The sequence below is a fragment of the Manis pentadactyla genome, chromosome 3 (assembly GCF_030020395.1).
Source record: "Manis pentadactyla isolate mManPen7 chromosome 3, mManPen7.hap1, whole genome shotgun sequence".
NCBI classification, from domain to species: Eukaryota; Metazoa; Chordata; class Mammalia; order Pholidota; family Manidae; genus Manis; species Manis pentadactyla.
Genome location: NC_080021.1, coordinates 108,756,168 through 108,777,826, shown reverse-complemented (window position 1 = coordinate 108,777,826; position 21,659 = coordinate 108,756,168). Strand labels below are relative to the sequence as shown.

The 21,659-nt window shown below is 37.5% G+C and overlaps 1 protein-coding gene across 3 annotated transcripts in view; it reads right to left on the bottom strand.

Annotated features, from left to right (window-relative positions):
* Positions 1–202: 202 nt before the first annotated feature.
* PLXDC2 (plexin domain containing 2) overlaps positions 203–21,659 on the bottom strand; it is a 437,738-nt gene continuing 416,281 nt past the window's right edge. For all 3 annotated transcript variants that reach the window (XM_036880911.2, XM_057498266.1, XM_036880912.2), the window contains exon 14: positions 203–9,932. In XM_036880911.2, coding sequence (XP_036736806.2) covers positions 9,816–9,932 — 117 coding nt within the window. In that variant the 3' untranslated portion in view covers positions 203–9,815. The remainder of the gene's footprint in view (positions 9,933–21,659) is intronic.

Sequence of the window (21,659 nt, the reverse complement as noted above, 5' to 3'; positions counted from 1 at the left end):
ATCCTTTGTTTTTTACAGCTCACTTTACTTGGTATCAGTCCCCACACTAGGGCAGGTTTCAAAGCAAGAGGATTTTTTATGATGTCATTAGCTTGTGGCTCTGGACACTGCACATAGATTTTCTTCTGTGACAGGTAAAATATTTCAACAACTAATGGTGGAAAGGAAATGACAATATGTTGAAAGACAAGGGTGAAAGTACTTAAGAAATTAAAACAAAATGATCATTTATTGTTTTTAATATGTAGTCAAATATGACAGCAGTATTACACAAATTGCTCCCTTCTTTCCTCCTATACCCAATTTTGTTGACTTCACTTGAAAGTGGAAAACACATGATTTAATTCTGAAAATAACAATCAACAGATAGAACACAAGTAACATTGGGTCGTCACCAGCTTCCAGACCTTTAGAGATGAATTGTGTCACTATGGCAGTCAATACACTGGCTTTCTTACAAAATTATTACTAGGAAAAAAAATAAAGATTTTCCACATACTGTAAGCAGAACCAGAAGGATTGCAGAAAAACTGGGTTTAAGAAGCTCTGTGCAGAAAATATTAAGGAGTTATTGCGATCATAATGATCTCCAGGTGAAAGATAGGTGGCAAATTAATGGACTGTAAGGGAAATACATTCAAACTTAGCTAATTAATCTTACAGTGAAAATAATCACAAAGCTTGCAGGAGTATATAGCATCTGAATTACTGAAATTAAACAATGGATTTCAATAAAGGACACACCTCTTCTGCTATCAGACACCATTAGTGCAAATTCATTTACAATCCTTTTTACATTTGCAGGTTCAGGTAAGTCAAGCATGAGGTCACCATGGAGTATGAGGACGTTATTCTATAATGAAAGAACGTGGCCTTGGAATGTTTCATTGACATGGCAAAGGAAATAGGAATGATGGCCAGAGGACTGGAGTGAATTCAGAAAGCTTAGTTTTCCAAGCCCTGTTTTAAATGGAGTTTTGGAAAACCTCTGCAGAAGTAACCTTCACCTGGAGGGCACATCCTCCATCTGACTTACAGGGCTTTGGAAAACAGTGAGAAACAAACACAGTGTGCTCTGCTCACCCCTCCGGCTGGCCCGTTGATTGGGGCTGACTGGGTTTAGAGGGTCACATTTTCCTCCACTGTTCTCTTTAGGAGCACCACAGTGAGCTCTGTGATTCTGACAAAGGGTACAATTATACCCACTTTGAAATGCATTTACAAATATTCTGTGAGCTGGTGCAACTGGCATAAAACACAGACTGCCCCCCGGGTGCCCGATTTCTTCTCCTTTCACACTTCGACATTTCAAATGACTACAAGCAGAATTACCAGAAACAGTAGTAAATTCCTGGCATTGGAAGTTCCCATGATCCCAGCTGGCATGCAAAAAAGGCTGTCTCTTTTTTCCCCCTGAAAATAATGTACTTCCCAGGCACTGTCCAGATGCCTCAAATGAGGCAAATGAGAGATTTGTTTTGACCAACCTATGAAAAGACTTTTTCCTTCTCAGCTAGGGCTCTGAGATTTGATTACAAAATATACAAGATGTCTGTGTCTAAAGAAACTTAATTCGCTTCCTTAAAATTTTAACATTTTTTAGCAAGGGAAGCTCTGATTTCACTTGATGGTGTTTTCAGAGTAGCTTGGTGGAGGACACTTAACTGAGTTTTTATTTCCCTGCTATAAATATGACATTCTGAGTATGTTTTTGCTCAAACCACCTTTACAATGGTTGCTTAGACTTGATCACAATGTCTAGACACTAGCACTTGAGTCCGCGTCCTGAGACAGTCAAACTTCCCAGACATCCAGCTATGTGTCCACAACTCAAAGATGCCCTTTCTCTTCCTGTCTTCAGAAAAATGTTTTTCATTTTTAATATACTTTATTGCCTGTGTGGGGTCATCTGTCTCATGGTCTCTGGTATAAGGAAACCAAGGACATGCCTTGTAAACCAGAGGGAGATGAACAGAGTCTCACGCTGCTCATTACCTGACCAAAAGTAACCCAGTTCCAGAGAGCAAGCACCTGTGATTTTAGTAAGGATTGGTGCCCTAGGAGAGGTACAGGTGAACGCTGGCTGAGTTTTAGGTTAACTGGGGACATCCTTTACGTTCTGTGTGTCACATGTTTATTAGCATAACTTACAGGCTCTGTGCCTCAGTGTCTGAATGTCTGAATAACCTAAATTTGAGCTGATCCTCGTTGAATATTTATTTGCACACTACTCTGAAGAGGTTGAAAAATCTGCATATTTTGATCTTGATTTTTTCCATGAATCATCTCCATCCACCCACTTCTATGTGCTCTCACTACAGCAAACTTGTAAACTTAGTTTCATGCATTGAATCTGTCCAATAGGCAGAAAAGGTTTGTAGTTACATGATCAGTAAGTGATACTTTGGACGTGAATATGTGTTTTTCGTAGTGCTAGGGAAAAGAGAGACTGTTTTTAAAAATCAACACTCTAGGGGGGAAGGAGAGACGTCACTGAGATTTTTCAACCAGAATGAAAATGAATATAACATTGTCTGCCAAGTCAAAATTTTTTGCTTTACTCCATTAGTAGAGTTTTTTTTTTTTTTTGGTAATTCTCAAATATTAGGATGTTTTAGAAATTAGAAAAATGAGTATCAGCATACAATTTGCATTAATTTTGTCCAGCCTTTTATTCTGGATTTAAAGCAAGATAGTATTTCAGAATCAGAGTGATCTAGAAATTCACTTATAATAAATTTTGAGCATTTTATTTTTCCAGACATTTGGGCATTCAAAATAAATGTATTATTTAGAAACCAATGATGACATAGTTTATAAACTTGTTATGGAGATAGATTTAAGAAATTATGTAATTCTACTTGAGTAAGTATCATCTTACTTTGCAATAATCACTGTGAAAGCATTGGGCACTTGATGGTTTCAGTTATGTCAGACATAATTAGCCAGATGTGTTATAATTTAAGTTGAAATTAGAAGATCAACTTAGTCAAAATGTCAAAGTAACACCATATTGTCTGACATAACAATTGCAGTATAGAAAATTATATACACACTTGATGATCCCCTAGGTTAGAGTTTTCTGATTTCCATGATTGTCTTATGAGAGCTCATGCTGGATGTGCTTGTCAATATTCTATAGTCAGATTTGTAATCAAGCTTTCTAGTTGTGTACCCACAGTAGCAAATTGTAGTAAATAATTATGAATGCTTTCAAAGTCTGGGCTGGTCTGTTAACAAAGGAATAAAGGAAGGCCTGATATTCCAGTTGGGGGTTTGTTATTTCTAGGAGTATTCTAAAGAGATTGTCTGTTTAACGTCACCAAGTTTTCCAAGTGGTGCAAACTAGACACAGTACAAACTGACCTGGTTCAGTTAGCCATAGGAAATCAATGATCCTACAGGAAAACTGATATAAGGCACATCAAATCAGTAAAACTTTGGCTTGACAGATTTAAATATTCCAACAATGAAATTTCCAACTTTTGATTACTTGGGACAGCCAAGTGGGTTTTTTTCCCTCAAAGAGGGACAATAAAAAATCAATACCGGAAAGAGAAAGCTCATCCAGATATACTTAAAATTAGATGTACCAAACTTCAACTTCAATGCATATTTTGAAGGCAAAAGTGAAGGAACAAGATTTGCAGATGTCTAAAATGACCAAGAGTAAACTCAAAGTCTGAAGCAGTGAAGTTGTATGACTGTGAGCGCCCACACAGAAGCAAACTCACAGCAGCGGCTGGTACAGCGCAAAGGACACCAGCTTTTTCTGTCTAGCTGTAAGTTAATTCCCATGGTTCCAGAGATGACCAATCTTCAGATCTTCAATCTGTGAAACTAATGGGGAAATAGGTAAGGACGATGTTGGGTTGTGGTTGAACTAGTGCCTTCAATGGTGCCTTCTAACTCAAGAGTTTATGATTCCACAGCTTATTGTGAATATAAACCTCTCTATGGTGAAGATTAAGGACAAGAGACAGAGAAATGTTTCTCTTTTTTTCTCCTGATATATTTTGCTCACTAGATAATCCAGTAGTTTTTATATTCCCACCCCAGGGGACATTTGGCAATGTCTGGAGCCATCTTTAGTTGTCACGGCTGGTGCGTTATGTGTGGTGAGTATGCGCTAATGTCACTTAGTCAATAGAAGCCCTGGAAGCTGCCAAATGCCCTACAAAGCACAGAACTATGCCCCCCAACACCCGCTTCCCTTGCACAAAGAATTACGGAGCCCAAAATGTGGATAGTGCTGAGGCTGAGGAAACCTGAGACAGTCTAATGAATAACATAAACAATCACACATACCTAAAGTGCAAATGCTTCTTTGATACACTGGTGTTGCTGAAATACCTTAAAACTATGATGTTGGTAATTCAAACAGTCAGATCAGAAATACTGGAGCAAGAAGGTAAACTATTATATTTGGTCAGAAAGAATTCAAGTGACCTGGAAAGCCCTCCTGGGTCTGGGACAATTTTGGATGGGTAACTTTCCTTCTCATAAATGGAATTAATGGATCATTTGTAATAGAGCAAATAGTACAGATGTGCAATGAGGTATCATATTTCAGATACATCCTTCAGGCAAATATTTGATAGTTTCTTACCTAAGTAGAATAGAAAATAGGAATTGGGAATTAGATAGAGTGATATCGATCCTACCTACTTGCAAGGTTGTGCTTGAGGATCTTTTTACTTTACAGTTAACAGTTGACATGCCTGATTTCTCACTATTTGCATATATTTCTATGTGTCACAAGATCTAGCATAGGAACTGGGTTCCAGTAGGTGCTCAGTAGTATTAAGTGAACCAAGTAGTTGAGCGACTGAACACATAAAGGGATGAATCAAAGTGCTCTATAAAACGTAAAGTGCTTTACAAAACAAGGTAGTGTGAATATATAATAGTGAATGCCACAGGCCTCATAATACTTACTCAGAAAACCTTCTTAGGGAAAAAATTTTCAAATCATTTAAAAAGAAAATAAAAATTGTGATCATACATGCTGCAGGAAAATATGCCATGAAGATTATTAGTTTTCAGGTACATTTGGGAAGAAATGAAACAAAGGCAGAACAATTTTAGATGAAGGTAACTAGTATTGTTAACTTAGATGGCCCCAGGTGGGGTGAGGAAAGGGACATACAAAACCAAATCAAGTATTAGCTACAACTGGAATCACTAGTTGTTATAAAAATGGCACCATTCTTAAGAAGGCATCATAATAGAGCAAGATTGGTCCAATGCTCCAGATTATTGGGCTGAGCAGATAGTTGATAGAGCAGATAAAGTCAGCCGTTAGATGGACTGTGCCTCCTAAGTTGCTTGGTTGGCCTTCATGGCTAACGAAGGAGTGCAAGCAAGGAGAGTTGGAACAAAAAATAATTACCAGTCAGGAGTTTAAAGTTCAAGACCCAGTTCTGACACTGGCAAAATTACTACATCTTTCTGGACCTCTTATTTTCTGATCTGCAAAATGAAGAGGTTGGGTGAGATGGCCTCCCATGATCCTGGCGCACGGATGCCAATGCCAAAGGGTGCGGGTGGTTAAGTAAAAGCAAGAGCAGACTTTGGGAACTAGTAAGCCTGTTGTAATAAAATAGAAAAGTGCCTGAAGACATACAATATCAGATTACATTTCACAGGAGGAAGAACCATAACCACAGGATCTATTGTTCAGTTAGTCTGATTTAAATAATAATTTCTTATCATGGAATGGATTCTAGCAAAACTTTTTCTCAAATGGCAATAGCTACCAGGGCATTACCAAATTTATATTCCCCCCGAAGAGGAAATAACTTAAGAATTTTTTCTTCACACCTAGTAAATTATACTAATCTGAGAATATATATTATCTGAATATTAGTATAATTTAAAGTAATTGAACTCCTTTTACATTGGTTACATTTGCAAATTTTTACATTTGAAATTAAATTCCACATATTTCAATACTTGAATGTGACAGCTCCTTACATTTGTGTTACAGGGATAAAATAAATAGCGGAGATTATTTGTGTTTGAGGTATTTCCTTCTAAAGAGAAGCCCGTTGGGCAGTTCCTGGGCCTTCTTTTGCTGTGAAGAGTAAACTAGGCAATCCACAGAAACTACATAATAAAGAACTAAGCCTACATAATAAAAAACTAAGTGATTTGAAGAATGCACACAAGGGACTTTGTCATGAGAGGAGAGATAGCTAGAACAGATGTCACATAGAGGAAATGATAAGATGGGAAAAAAGAAATTTAAGCAATTTTGCTGTGAGTTTTGAATGTATTCTCCTTTGGCATTTTCTCAAGAAATGTATTGATTTGATAGCTTTTGAATGCTTTTAGGATTGATGGACTTTTCTTCCTCTGAATGAAAATTTGTGCTGGTACTGGTCCTGTAGATGTGCTTTATATGGGTTCCACTGGCATAAATTTCTAAGTCTGCACAGTTGTACACATAGCCAATCTGAATAATAATCTTTAAGGAAGACAGGACAAAACCATTTTTATATTCTCAAATTGTAATGTGGATTGGTGGGGGTGAAAGTGAATTTCTGAAGACAGCATAGCGGAGACTCAAGGCTGTGTCTGCTGATACTGTTTTCATTACTCCACGCTGCCTCACTGAGATAAAAAACACGTTGATATGCTCAGGAACTACCAAATCTTCTTTTTCTTCCTCCCCCTTTTGCTTGAAGAAGAGAGAATCAAAGGGAAAGACCTCTTCTGCACTGTGTAATAGTTCTCTGTAATGATGGGGATTTTCTGGGTTGTCCGAGATAGAAGCCCCAAGCCACAGGTGGCTTTCTGCAATTGAAATGTGGCTCGTGTGACTGAAGAATTGAATTTTTATTTTTGTTTGGTTTTAATTAATATAAATTCAAATTTGGCTAATGGATATAATACTGCACAACACAGCTCTAGAACCTACATTTGAGAGAGATCAGAAAATGCCCTAGGTATCTCAAACTAAAATAATAATTGGGGGTGAGTTGTACTTTATTATTTATCTTTGGTTTCCTATTTGTCAGCATATCTCGAAGTCCAAACCTTTCATAAAGAAACCAACTTTGTGGTCAATGCCATTTGTTGGCTTAAGATATTTTTCTTGACTTTTAATAGCTTTACCTAATCACTGAATATTATTTTTACAAATAATTAAGATGAAATAACTAACTTCCTCTGTAATTTCACTTAGCTGATTTCTCTGTTATGTGTTCCTTTGCTATTCTTAATTTTTAAAATTGTTATGGTTATTCTCTATGTTCATAGTATATTAAGTAATGCACAGATGTACCCTTTCTAATACATAATATATATAACGTCCAAAACATCAGCGTCTGCTCTGAATTTCCAGAAACTGTGTTTGCTCTTCTTTCACAGTAAATGGATGCCAAGAACCAGAAGTATATAAAAGAATGAGTTTCATGAAAAAATTGATTCTGCCAGCCTTTCCCTTTCCCACTAAAAGATTCATAAACAATAGAAACTTCTTACCACCTTTAACTCCTACTTGTGTTAAAAAGTTTTCCCATAACTCAGCAGCCTTTTTACTTCCAAAATTTTTCTCATATTCCTCCAATGCTTTAGTTCACTGAACAGAGTGTTTTATGTTTTTTTACAGAATTGTCAATTCGTTTGAAGATGGAAGATGAGCTCTGAAGGGAATAAAGAAAACATTACTATTTCAAAGAACTGTGTAAGGAGTTGGACATATATGAGGGTTTACATACTGTCAGTCAACAGCTAAAGCCATGCCTACCATAAAAGCTAGTGCAACAAGCACCACCTTATCCTAAAAGGAATCGTCCATGCAGTCCTTATGTCTTTGTAGAATACCAGTTGCATCAGTTACACCGGCAAGTCATTTGGTTATTGCTGTCTGACCAAACCTACTCCACAAGAAGTAAGTAGGGATATCTCATATAAACTGAATGTAGCTACAGCAGAGAGATTGTCATCACATCCTTCAACCACCTTGTCAATTTTTTGCAATTATTAACTAAGTATGTTAGGAAAAAAATTATCAAACTCACCAGGTACTTAAAAATGTAAAAGCAAAATACATGTGATGAAAAATGGAATGAGTTTACATCAGACAAATGTGAAGAAAAAATAGAGTGCTCTGTTAGTGGACTGATGTCGTTCAGTGTAGACACCGTGTACAGATGCTGTTAGTAAAGTGCGTGTACAAGACATCTCTGCTTCCTGATACCTGAATCTGCAAATGGGGGACACTGTACCCTGCAAGAACAAGCAGCTTCTCAGCACAGGATGTAAGTTTCATGGGTCAAGATGTTGATGAAGTTGTACACACAGTACCTGAATTTAAACCTTAGGAGCTCTGTATACATATTAACCACTTTCCTCCTGGAGAGAGGCTTTTTCTTTCTTTATTCATGGGGAAGTTTTGAAATTGGATTGTGAGTACATGGCAGATGACAGATCCACATAAGGACCTTTCTGCATCTGCCTTATTTAGCCAGGGAAGGAAGGGGTTGATATGAACGAAAGTGGCTCAAATAGGCAGGAAAGCAACTGGTGCTGCAATTAAGTGAGCCACTTTTGCTGAGTGACATAAAAAATATTCTAATATTAAGGATTATTTTACAACTCTATGGAAGTATGCAGTATTGCATCCTGCATTTGTTTTGTCTCGATGACAAAATGCACTCTCAGAGTCACAAGAGCCTGCCTTGTGTTAGTTATAAACAAAAATATATTTATATATATATTTATGTAACTACTATGTGCTTTAAAGAAAATTACTGTATGATTCAGCAGAGTCCTTTCATTCTTTTGATTGCTAGGGATATGCTGACTGAATGGCTTCTCAGACAGGAATTGACAATGACATGGGCCTTTAGTACTGAAATGGCCAGAAATTACAGAAAAAAAAAACAGAAAACCCCCCCATATGTTTAGAATCCCTTAACATTTTTGCTTCAAAAATGATTAAGGAACTTGGTATAGTTTCCTTTTGTTTCCTTCAGCCAAGAGCAACTGTGGCTTCATAGGACTTCACAGTTGGGAAATGGAGGCAAAGCTTCTTAAAACAAATCATATGTTTTATTCTGAGGCAGGAGAATCAAAAACCTCACTCGCCATTCCCTCTTTCTTAATCCTTAGCGCAAAGTTTGGTGATTCTATCACAGTTCAGGGAAAGGGCACTCATAAACCCAGAAGATGGAGGCATGGTTTGAACCTCCTGTACAGATAAAAGACCCATCCTGTAAAGTAAGAAACTTGCTGCAACAAGTGGATCTAGACCCAAAAAACAAAATCCTTTTGCCCCACATCTGATGAAAAGACAGAAAATCTCTTATTCTGTGTTTGCTTTTGCTTCTGTATGAGTTATTTTTCTTAGCAATCTTGAAACATTCATCATTGCTCTTTTGAGTGAAAGGGCTCAGGCTTTGGAACACAGTTATCTTTGAGACATCAGAGATAATATCTGAGCCAAAGGTAGTAGATCCCTTATGAACTAAAGCTTTATTTCTTTTTCTTGATCGCTTTGCAACCCTGCACCTAAGCCAACAGCGTTGTAATCTTGTCATACTTCTGATCAGTCCACAGGAGATGTTCGGAGTGAACTTTAGATGTCATTCCACTAGGGAATCCTATGTTCAGTGGTAAGTTCTTGTATAAATCTAGTGTTTCTTTTACCCTTTCTGGGCTAGGGTTGTCCAGAAATCTTGTCTTCTTCGGGCTACAGCAGCTTAGGGCTCCTTTGTGTGTGTGTGTTTGTTTGTCTGAAAGGTATAGGCAAAATTTTAGTCTTAACACCTGTAAGCCAGCACTGGTGCTGTTCCATTCTAGAAATTTTAGCACTGCTCTGATACAATAAAACCTTCTTTCTCTCCAACTGGTTCAACTTCTGCATAGGCAGGATGGCCAGAACCTCTTCGAAACTTCATTGCAGGCCATCTGCTTGGGCGTCTCTAAAACAGAAAATGCAAAAATAATGAACATCAGGGTGATGGTAATATCATAATAAAAAAATAGTTGCCAGATATTTCAGATTGACTTCTGAATTCGATTCAGTAACACATTAAATCATCTCTTATTATGGCACAGTTGGAATTTTATGGGCTCAAAGCCCCATTCTTTTGCAGCTCTGTTATGGCACTACAGGCCCCTCTCGGGTGAGTGTTTGCCATGCCTGCCTGCATAGGACTGAGAGCATCCTCAAAGGCACAGTTTATGCCTCATGCATACTTACGTCTAAAAGATTCTATAAGTGTCCAGATATAACTAGGCAAAAAGGGACTGTAGTAAGAACCATGTCTTCTTAACATATAGCCATCGGACGCTTCCTCCTCTCTCGAAGTTAATAATATCAGTTCATTTTATTTACTAGTTCACTCAAAAACAGAAGGCCATGAAATTCTGCACAGTTTTTAAAAGTGGACTTCAATTTAGGTACCAGACTTCCTAGTAAATAAACTAAAAGAAAAATCACTTAATATCTTAAGAAAGTATTATTAAACTGAGACTTTCGATCTGTAACTTTTTGTGCTTGAAAATTAACAAATGTCATGCCCCCAAACCAAATCCACCATCAGAGGGCATGGGCGATCTGGAGCCTGTGCACATGTAGTCACTCATCCTAAAATACAGGTTATTTGTGTTGGCAAAAGGAGAGCATTTCTCACCAGCACTTTGTCCATCAAACAAATCTTCTGTGATTTACAAACACAAGTGATGAAATGAATTAAGTTTCAGCAACAAGAAGACACTAAAATGCATTTCACGGCCACAGTGACACTAGAAACTATTATTCCATTTATCAGAGTGACTGCAATTTTGGAGTAAATAAGACAATAAATATTGAAGGAAGTTTATTTCTATCTGAAGAATTTTTATGTGAAAAGTGTTAAATACCAATTTAGATATGCTGGCATTTGGCAGCTTTCTAGATTTGCCAAGTCCATTCCACCGTCAATGATTAATGGCTGTAGAAGAGTTTTCATACTAGGTAGGAATGTGTATTTGCTCTATATTCTGGAAAAATACCAATCAAGGTAATTACATTCTGCCTATTAATAATATTATGTACTGTCTATATACCATTATGTGGTTAGAATGCTTTATATTTATTAGCTGATTAAGTCCCATGAAGTAAGTGAAACTGAATTATCCTTATTTTCCAAAAGAAGAAATTAAAAGTAAGAGAGGGCTAAATAGCAAAATAGTATGTTTATGTTGGAGCTAAAAATGTTCATCAATGGAAATATGCTAAGCATACTGTCACTCATGGTCACTCCTGTTTGTGGGAAAAGGCCAGTATGTCATGCTCACTGCCTGTAACCCTGCCTCTGGTTTCAGTTACTTCACAGCTGGGCTTCTGGAGGCACAGTTGCTCTACTCCTTCTCTGAGTCAAGCAGCACCATAAACCTTTGCTCTGAATCTCCACCTTTCCAAGGCCCACTTGACCTGGGTCCAACTGGCCAGTATAGCACTATGACCTCACACTGATTTACAACCCAGTATGTAAAGACACGATGACTATTCAAAAGAAGCACAGATTATGAACAAGAAGGCAAGAGACAACAGGAGCTGGTGAAGATGTGGTGAAAGGGAACCCTAATACTCTGTTGGTGGGAATGTAAATTAGTCCAACCACTATGGAAAACAACATGGAGGTTCTTCAAAAATTTTAAAATAGATTTACTATATGACCCAGCAATTCCGCTACAGGGTATATACACAACGGAAATGAAAAGAGGAGTTTGAGGACACATTTAGATTTCCATATTTATCACAGCATTATCACAATAGCTAAGACATGGAAACAGATAACAGACAAACAGATAAAATAGATTAAAAATATGGATTATTTTTTGGAATAATGGAATATTATTCAGCCATGAGAAAGGAGAAATGGACCTTGAGCACATTATGCTATGTGAGATATGTCAGAGACCAACAATACTGTATGATTTCACTTACATGTAGAATCTAAAAGGGTCAAACCAGTAAAAAAAACTAAAAAAACCTAAACTAAAATGATGGTTACCAGGGAATGGAGGTAAGGGGATAAGATTAATAGTTTTTAAGGGCACAAACTTGTAATGAGTATTAAGTAATCCATAGAGATCAAATATATAGTTTATTGAATATAGAGAATAATATTGTACAAATGTGATAAATATTATTGCAATGGCAACTATGTTACAATACATAAATGTTGCAAAGTAACACGCTGTATACCTTAAATTTATACACTGCTACATGTTAAATTTATCCAATAAACAAAAATTTTAAAAATGAGGAAGAACACTGATGATGAGAATGTTGATGATGCTTGTGAAAGATAAATTTTACTAAGCTCTTAACTGTATTTCATGCTTTGTACTATGTGATTTATATACATGATCTCATTTAACACAGCACAGACAACTCAATCACTTACATAGTGCACAGACATGTATAGCTAGCAACTGGCAAAGCCAAGATTTAAAATGAGATCTATCTACTTCCAGGGTTAATTTTCCTGACTATACAAACTAGTTCTTCACATTCAGTGGTTTGTGTATAACTCATCTGAAATTTGTGTACATGGTTCTATTTTTATTTCAGTCTTAAAAATATAACATCACCAATAACTTCAGTATCTTGTTAGTAAGTCAGAATTACTAAATTGATAAATCTGTCTTAAGTGAAAAGACGGCAGAATTATTGATAATGTTGATCATGTATTCTGTGAGCACATCACAGAGGTCCTCCAGAAAGTACGAAAATGCTGGACAGCAAAGCTTCCTTTGTTAACATAGTATAAACTTATTTTCTCAATTAATTACATATCCTGGTTTATTGCACTCATTGTAGAAAAAAAAGAAATTCCCCTACAAGATTTAAAATCCCTAGAGTTCCTACCACTCACACACAATTTGGTTCAACTAAATTGAAGTGTATCACTTACATGCATTTCTAGGAACATTAAATCATCACACATACTATTTTGCAACCCCTTTTTTTCCACTTCAGCACACACTGAAAAAAAATTATGAACTATTCTTCTACAAACTTATTTTAAATGCAGAATGCTACATACAACTCAATCATGATTTATATAGTTAATTTGGTTTTGAGGTTTTCCAAAGTTTTTGACAATATAAATAATGTTACAGTGAATATCTTTCCTGCTATCCTGATGAGAGTATCTCTGACTAGTTCCTTTTATAAAGTTTCAGAAGTAGAATTATTAGGCCCAAGAGAATGCACAAATTATTTACTAAACACTTGAAATGCCTAGTATGGTGCTAAATGCTGTATTGAAGAGCATTTGACCAAGGAAAGGTATAGAACATAGTTTCCATTTGGGAGATAACCATTTCAGGGGAAAGGGATTTTCAATGTAGGTTGGAAAGGTGAGAAAAAGACAGTGAGCTAACATGTAATGTAGATTTCAAATAAATATTTTAAAGATGAACAAAACAGAATAGGGTATAATCCAGCTACAAAATTATTCAAGACTACTATTTGCGAAAAATTGAAACCCTACATGTTTATAGCTTCTGATTAGATGAAAAGAAAGGGCATTTCCCATAATAATATCTTAAAATTTATAATGAAATCTAAGAAATATCCTGTAAAGGGGATTTAAAAAATCTTGGTCTGATTCTATACTCTTTTAGATTCCTTGATATTTCAATCTTAGCCCTAAAGAGGCAAAAGAGTAGTAACTTTACCAAAATTCTGCTTTCTTCCTGGTACGCATCCACATATCACAAGTCAATTATATATCTTAAATAAATGGTTTCTCTAGACCTTTATACCTTTGTCTATAAAATAATATCTTAAGGTCTATCCTCTATAACTGTAGGATCCTTTTACTTGCTTGTCTGACAAAATTGACTTGAACTTTGGGAGAAAAAAATTGATTAAAAAACTCTTCCATGTTGTAGTCCTTCTGACCATTCTTACTCCTGAGTTTCTCCACTAACTTTTAGGATTCCAAGTTGAAGGGAAATTAATTCTAATTGAAATTGCTTTTCTATGTCAATTTGCAGTTGTTCAGAGATTTCCTTATAAATGCAAACAGTGGGGGCAGTTTTGTTAGGCAGGAAAATACATGAGTGGGGTGGAAAGAGAAAAAAGGACAGGAAAGTCCACTAAAAAGACCTAGAATTAATCAATAAAAGCTCAAATATCCATGAGCAACTTGGCCTGGAATGTTTGAATATTCCCCAGATAAAGGAGGGTACCTCAGCATAGCCCATGTCTTTATTGTGTTAATCATGCAGACCCAGCTTATTTTTTAACTTTACCTATATGCTGTTTTTTTTCCTCCTCCAGCCCTAATCAAGTAGTTTGCAACCAAGGCAACTAATTTAGTTGCAGTCCTCGCTGTGAACAATATAGTAAAGACAGGAAGGATTCCATCTTAAAGATTGCATTTTAATACCCTGGAAGTTGAGAAGTAAGATTCTTAAGTTACTCTTTAGCAAACAGACAATAACTCAGCCCATCTTGGGGGCTGGGCAGGCGGTCTTGTTTGATATGCTCCTAGACCAAGACCGCCTGAGGAAGTTCCTTGCGTTAAGTTAACTCTGAGTATTCAAAGAACACTTAACAGGTATGTACCCTCAGGTCTTAGTCACATTCCTAAAGAATCCTTAAAAGGGGGAACCCCCAACCTTTTGGGGTACTCCTCTGCCCAAGGTTGCCCATACTTTATAAGTGTATAAACTTTTAATCTTAAACTCTCTCTCTCCAACCTTTCAGGGGGCCTCTCCTTGCTTAGGTGGCTTGTACTTTTTCTCTCTTTAAGTAACTTTAAATAAAACTTTTACTCTGCTTCACTACTGTGTTGCAGCCGGGCAAGGACCAAGGAAAATACACAACAGTCCCTCAACAGTTTTATGGCTTTAACTGAATGACTGAATATTTAGTTCTCAGAACAATATTTAATGTTGGCACTGTAACTGAAATACACATATATATACATATACAAAATGTGTTATCCATCCAGGGGCCGGGGGGTCTAGAAAGCTGGGCATCAAGTCTGGCTCTGCCACAAAGTGTGATGGGCCACAACCTGGCATTTATACTTCTTTCTCAAGGCTTAGCCATGTCCAAATCTGTGTTCTTTTTACAAAGGCTAATTCAGATTGTTAGAGAAACTGATAGGGGCCACAAGGTCACTTGCTAACAGAGCAGGATGTATGCTGAAAATTGAAAAATTCAAACCAGACTGTAATGTTAATTCATTACAGAGATTCAGGATGTAATGCCTTAAAACATTACTGAGTGTAATGCATGGGTGATCTCTAATTTCATTTCTGAGAATTATTTATGTGATTAATCACATTCAGAAGTAAATGCTTATATTGACATGGTGGCACTGGGGTTGGGGGAGGAGCTGTGCAAACAGGTACCCTCCCTAATTACTCCTTCAGAACTATTAATTGAACACTCATTCAGATCTGTCTCAATGGTCTGTGGCAAGATAATGAACTGAAATATCCACAAACAAACAAGCAGGCTACCCTCAGTTAGCAGTGTACACAAACCTGTGGCTGGAGACCTCTTCAAGCTCAGAGAGCAAAGCAGGTGGTGCTTTCTGTGGGCTAGATGAGCCTTTGAAAGGAAGTTCCAGGCATGAATGTGAAAGAAAAGGGGTTACTTTTGAAATTCAAGAACCAGCTAAGAGACACCTGGGGTGCATGACGGCACTTGACAAGTAGTTGTTATAAATTTCTGGAGTTTTGTGCTGCTTTCTTCAGTGAGCAGTGGGGAAGTGGAGCGAGCTAGGATCACAAGGCTTGGATAGCATCCACTCCTGTCCCTTCCAAGCACAGGACTCAGGCAAAGTCACACATTTTCTCTGTTTCTCAGTTTCCCCACTTGGAAAATGAACTAGAATAATGTTTTTCACATTTCTTTTCTTTTCTTTTCTTTTTTAATTAGAAAAATTTAAGCCACAGACCCTTTGTTTCAATGAAATCTCACCTGGGAGCCCAAACAGGACCACACTTCTTCATTGAGATGGAGACATCCCTGCTTACATGCTCCCCAGAGCCCTGAGGGAGCCTAGTGATCCCACACCTTCTCAGGGCATGGTTTTGGAAATGAAGGGACAAAATTTGTGGTTCTCAAACTTGACTGTGCATACAGATCTCAAAGGATCTGGTCAAAACGCAGATGCTGATTCAGCAGGCCCTGGGGAAGGCCTGGACCTCGGCCTCTCTAACAAGGTCCAGGCGATGCTGATGTCGCCGGTCCACACAGCACACTTGGAATAGAGAGGCTGCTGAGTGTCTGCAGCCTCTTCAACAGGCGCCAGCACTCTTTAAAGGTGGGCGGGAGAAAAACTAGTGAACCTTGCCTCCTTGTGTCTCCAGCGGACCTTCCTGGGAAGTTAACATGTGTTCGTACAACTGGCTCAACCTCCCCATATTTAGTTTTGATATAGTTTGAATGTCTAGGGGAGGGAATTTTTTCTTTTTCCTACTTACAAATTATACTCTGTCTTCCTTATTTTACATTGAATATTATTTCTACACAAATTATATTAGGTTATAAATCTGGGTTGCCAGATTTAGCAAATAAAAATTACAGGATATCAGTTAAATTTGCATTTCAAATAAACAATGAGTAATGAGTTTTTTTTTTAAAACTGCACTTCATGGGACATTATTATGGTAAAAAAGTTACTCATTTTTTATTTGAAATTCAAATTTAACTCTGTGTCTTGTATTTTATTTGGCAACCATATCTTATATGAAAACACAATGGCTTTGGGCCCTGGCCAGTCAAACTTGCAATCTAATTAAAATAAACTATCCCCGTCTGTGGCTCTGCCTCTTTGCTTCATGAGTTTTTTGTAGGTCACTTTTTTCTTAAGAAGTGAGAGTCAAATTGATTTGTCTCCCTTCTGTTGTGACCAAGAATTCCAAGCAATTATACTTGTGTGAAGCAAAGCCTGGGTGTTCTTTTATATATTTTTACTCATACCATTTTCATTGTTTTTTCTCATGGGGTAGTTGTCTTATTAATGTTCTTCAGTTGCTTCTTCTCCAACTTACAGTTACCACTTGCCATTGGTATAGAGCCTTTCTTCCAGAACTGAGCTATGGATGACCCTGAATACTACATTATAACTACATTATATTAGTTAATATAATAATGGTACCATGATTCCATCTGTCCAAGATTAAAATTGTCCCACAGCATGTAAAGGACAGCTATATACTGGGATGAACAAAATTGCCATAAATTAATGTGGTTCTCTGAAAGCTAAAGTATTCTTAAAATCAAAATTAAGTGATTCTCCATTGGCCACTAAAATAGGTCCACACTCTTTAGTATGGGAAGAAATATCCTTTACTCATACATTTCAAATGCTTAAGGTACATTATTTTCTTTCATAACCCAATGGTTCTCAGACCTGACTAAAAATAACATCACTGGGGGAGATTTCAAAAAAAAAGAACTGATGTCAAGGCCCACCTCAGCCAACTGACTCAGAATCTCTGGCTGGGCCCTAGGCAGGTTTATTTTTACAAAGTCCTTAGGTCAGTCAGATGCACAGTGAAGGGTGAGAGCCACTGTCCAGGCCTATAGCCTCTACGTTCCCACTCTGAGCTGTTGCCTGCGGTACCCATCCCTAACCTGGAGTGCCACCTACTTCATCACCTTTACTCATACAAACACTATGCATTCCACATTATTTCCAAGTAAATCTTCTGGATTCCCACCTATAGATTAGAAGTCACTTTTCATTCTCCTGTGTTGTTTCAGACATTTCCTGATATTTTATTGTATCTCTTGCCACATTTGAGCACACATTGGGGTGGCTGATGTGGTTGCATATTTAGAGTATATGTATATATCCTGCTTTATATCTATGTCCTTGGGGTCAAGAATTACATCCTGTTCAACTCTGAAGAGCCACAGTGGCATACCAGAGATACCTGACATCTAGGGTAGATCCTTTCTGTAACATCTGCTTCCTCTATTAGACAACATTATTTTTGATAATAATCATAAAAGGAAATGAATAATAATAATGGCTAGAAAAGAAATACAGAACTTCATAGATATGATCATGCCAGTAAAAAAAATTACATTTACCATTACAAATTAAAAAATAAAGATTACCTTACAAAAAGGGAAAATAGAATGACTTAATGTATTTTTGAAAAAAGAGAAAAGAGGTATATGAAAGAATACTGCCACCGAGCATAAACAAGTACCAAGGACTCTACATTCACATGCATTTATTTTCAAAATGAATACAGTCAGCCGAGTCTGCTGTCAGGGAGATGAGTGTGTAACTGGGGGTCCTCTAAATTCACTTCCATGCAGAAGACAATGTTTATTTAAAAATAGGTAATAAAACTGTGCTAAGTTGAAGTTTACATATATATGGTATTAGTAAAACTCAACAGCAACTCAATCAACTCTTTAGAGCTTAGGTCAACAGAACTTAAACACAATTTGAAATTTGGGGCACACAGTGATAATAAAAAGCTGACCTTATGTGAGTCAGCTTCATCATAACTCTACCATTCCCTGTAGACAACGCACCCCTCACGCCTGCACCAGAGGCAGCCTCCTATCAATGGCCTGTCCATGGTTCTCAGTTCAGCTACTATGTCTGGCAAAGTACTATGTACAAGGAGACTCACAGGGAGTGTTTGTGGTGACTCACACAGATTGTAGTCTATATTTATATACCCAGAGGAGCACAGAACCCAGATTCTTGAGTGACAAGCTATCTTCTTGACTTTCTTTTCCCCTCTTTTGACTTCAGCCCATTATTGGCCACTTTGTTGCCTCAAGTGAGAATGACTGGTGATAGAGGCTGTTAGGACCTTCATGCATTCTGTGAGTATAGCTGCATTCAGTCAGCCAGTAAAATTACTGGGCAAGTTCCTCTATGTAGAACACAGTACCAAATGCAAGGCAAGTATATAGCATATTTGGAGAAAAAAAGATATTTGCATACAAAAGTCTGAACCAGTAGTACAAGCTAAAAATGCAAATGAGATTTGATTGCTCAGTATAAAATCAAGTATCTGCTAACAATATTTGACTATAATTTCTATGAGTTTTAAGGAGAGAGGCCTTCATCTGCATGAGTTATCAGAGATGACTTCCTGGGCAGATTGCATATAACAACAAAGGACAGAATGAAACTCCCCATCCTTGCAGCGTTGATACTGCTTGCAGGACTCATTCAAGGTCTTTAGAAAATCCCAGCCACTGGTTCTGTGTGCTTTGCTTTGTCTCTTCTCTATGACGTCCCCTTCAGCAGCTTAATGACTTCCAAATTCCCTTCCTCAGGTTTTCTCCCGGATCATTTTGAGAATATCTGCTTCTATCTCTTCAATGCTCATTCTACCTCATCTCAGAACAGCCACCTCCAGGGCCTGGCCATCTCATGGCACTGCCCTGCCTCTAAATCCTTCAGATTTGGGAGCACTGCCTTTCAGGAGTCTCTACAATTCCCCCAGGCCATACTGACCTTCCTGCCTGCCTGAATTCCATGGCTGGCCACTTTGACCTACTTACTCTCTGTTCCCTCATCTAACAATCGATCTGGGATAAGTTCTCTGTCTCCCTTACTAACTCTCAACTATATTTTTCTGTTCCAGACCCTAAGAAGTCCCAACCACCTCAGAAAAAAAATCACATATTCAGATTGGCTCAGCCCAAAAGGATCACTCATTCCATGAAGAAGCCTACCATTCATCTTCTCATGTTAAACTCCTACGTTGACACTCAAACTCATCCCATCCTATGCTCTCCTCCTCAATCTTGTACTTCATCTCCCATTTTGCCTGAGATGATTAAGCCATTACAAGGATGCTAATGCCTTCCACTCTCTTCGTTAATGCCTCGTATCTACTCATCTGTGTTGCAGATCTCATTGATTTTCCTACTCAGTCCTGTCTCTGCTAAGAAGTCATGGCACCTCTCTCTCCTTCCCCAGCCCCTTAGAACACTCCTTCTCTTGTTTCTTTACCTGATGCCTATGCTCAACATCAAAGAAGTCCTCTATTTGGTGGTGTTTCTTTGAATCCTCAGTACTGTTTCTCTCTCAAATGACTGAACCTGTTGCCTTCACATTACAAAACCATCTTTTACCCTCTTCAATCTGGTGTCTGCCTCATTCCTTGAAACTGCACTTGCTTAGGTTACAATGACCTGTCAGGTGAGTACCTGTTTTTCAGATCCTGTGACTCCCAAGAGCATTTTACATGACTGCCGAGTCTTCATTCTTGAGCCTCACCTCTTTGTTGGAGTTCTATGATGGCATATTCTCATACATCTTATTTTACTTCTTTTTACCTCTTAAACTCCTTTCCTGGTTTATAAACAGTAAATGTTAACACATCCTAAGGGTTAGTCACGAATGCTCTAATCTGTTCCCCATAGGAATCTTCCTTACTCTCTTGGGTTTCAATTTCTACTACTTTTAACTTCCATTATTTTCTCACCTGAATGCTTTATGCCACTCCATTCCTTTCCTTTCTGGAGAGGTGTAGTTGTGATTTCAGCATCAGCTCAAACCAAACATGCTTAAAACCTATCCCCTCATTTTCCTTCCTAAACTAACTCTGACTTCTGACATTTCCAATTCTGTCATTAGAAAATTTAATTTCCCAGTTGCTCATATTTTGTACTTTGGAGTTATCTTTGATTCTTTCTTTTTCATCCCACATATTCAATACAAAGAATTGGGACACCTTCCCCACCTTCACCACTAATTAGCTGTAGGAGTTTGGGAATTACTTAATTTCTTGGAATCTCAATTATCTGTAAAATAGGGATATAATAATGCCTACATTTAGGGGCCTCATTGGGAAGTATGAGAATCAAAGATAGTGATTGAAAGCACTTTCAGACACAAAGCTTTAGGCAAACAGAAATTACTAATTCTATCTTCTCCCTTCATGTGGTTCTCAAATTAGTCTGATTCTATTTGTTCTATCAGTCAGAAAAAACTGAAAAATCATAACATTCATCTCTTCCATGTGAATGCCATCTTCTCCCCTCTTTGCTTAGGCCCAGCACAGCACTCCTTCAAGACCCTACTCAAATACTACTTCTTTAATGAAATGCCCTTGATCAATATCCCTCTTCCCTAAGAATTTCATAGCATTTGTTTGTACCCCTTATTCAGCATCTATCATACTCCTGATGTTCCTTTTACTATTACTAAAATCAAATATGGCCACTTGACATTTAAAGTTTTTATGTTCTATATCTCCACATATATAATAAGATGGGAAATACACAGGGTGACCATATTATGACTTATTGTCCAAAGTAGACCACTTTTCAGAGTGAATGGGAGAAGTACTAACAATTATATTGGACAACAGACACAAACTGGGACAGTCCTGAGCAAACTTGGATGCATGTCTGTCCTAGTGATAACTCCTCTGGTATTAAGAGCATCTACCAGATTGCATGGCACAGATAAAAGCTTTAGTTTTCACTGATTTTCCATGACACAAGCTGAAAATATTTCAGTCTTCTTTAGCATTATAAATCATGATCTATTGATGGTGCATTTGGCAATATCTCTTCATTTTTTTGAGCCACAGTGATTATTTTCTACTAAAATATAGTAATTATTTGCTATTAGGGAATTTACTCTGAGGAAAAGTAATTAGCAGCAAGTGTGAAAATAGGCCAGTTCCCTGTT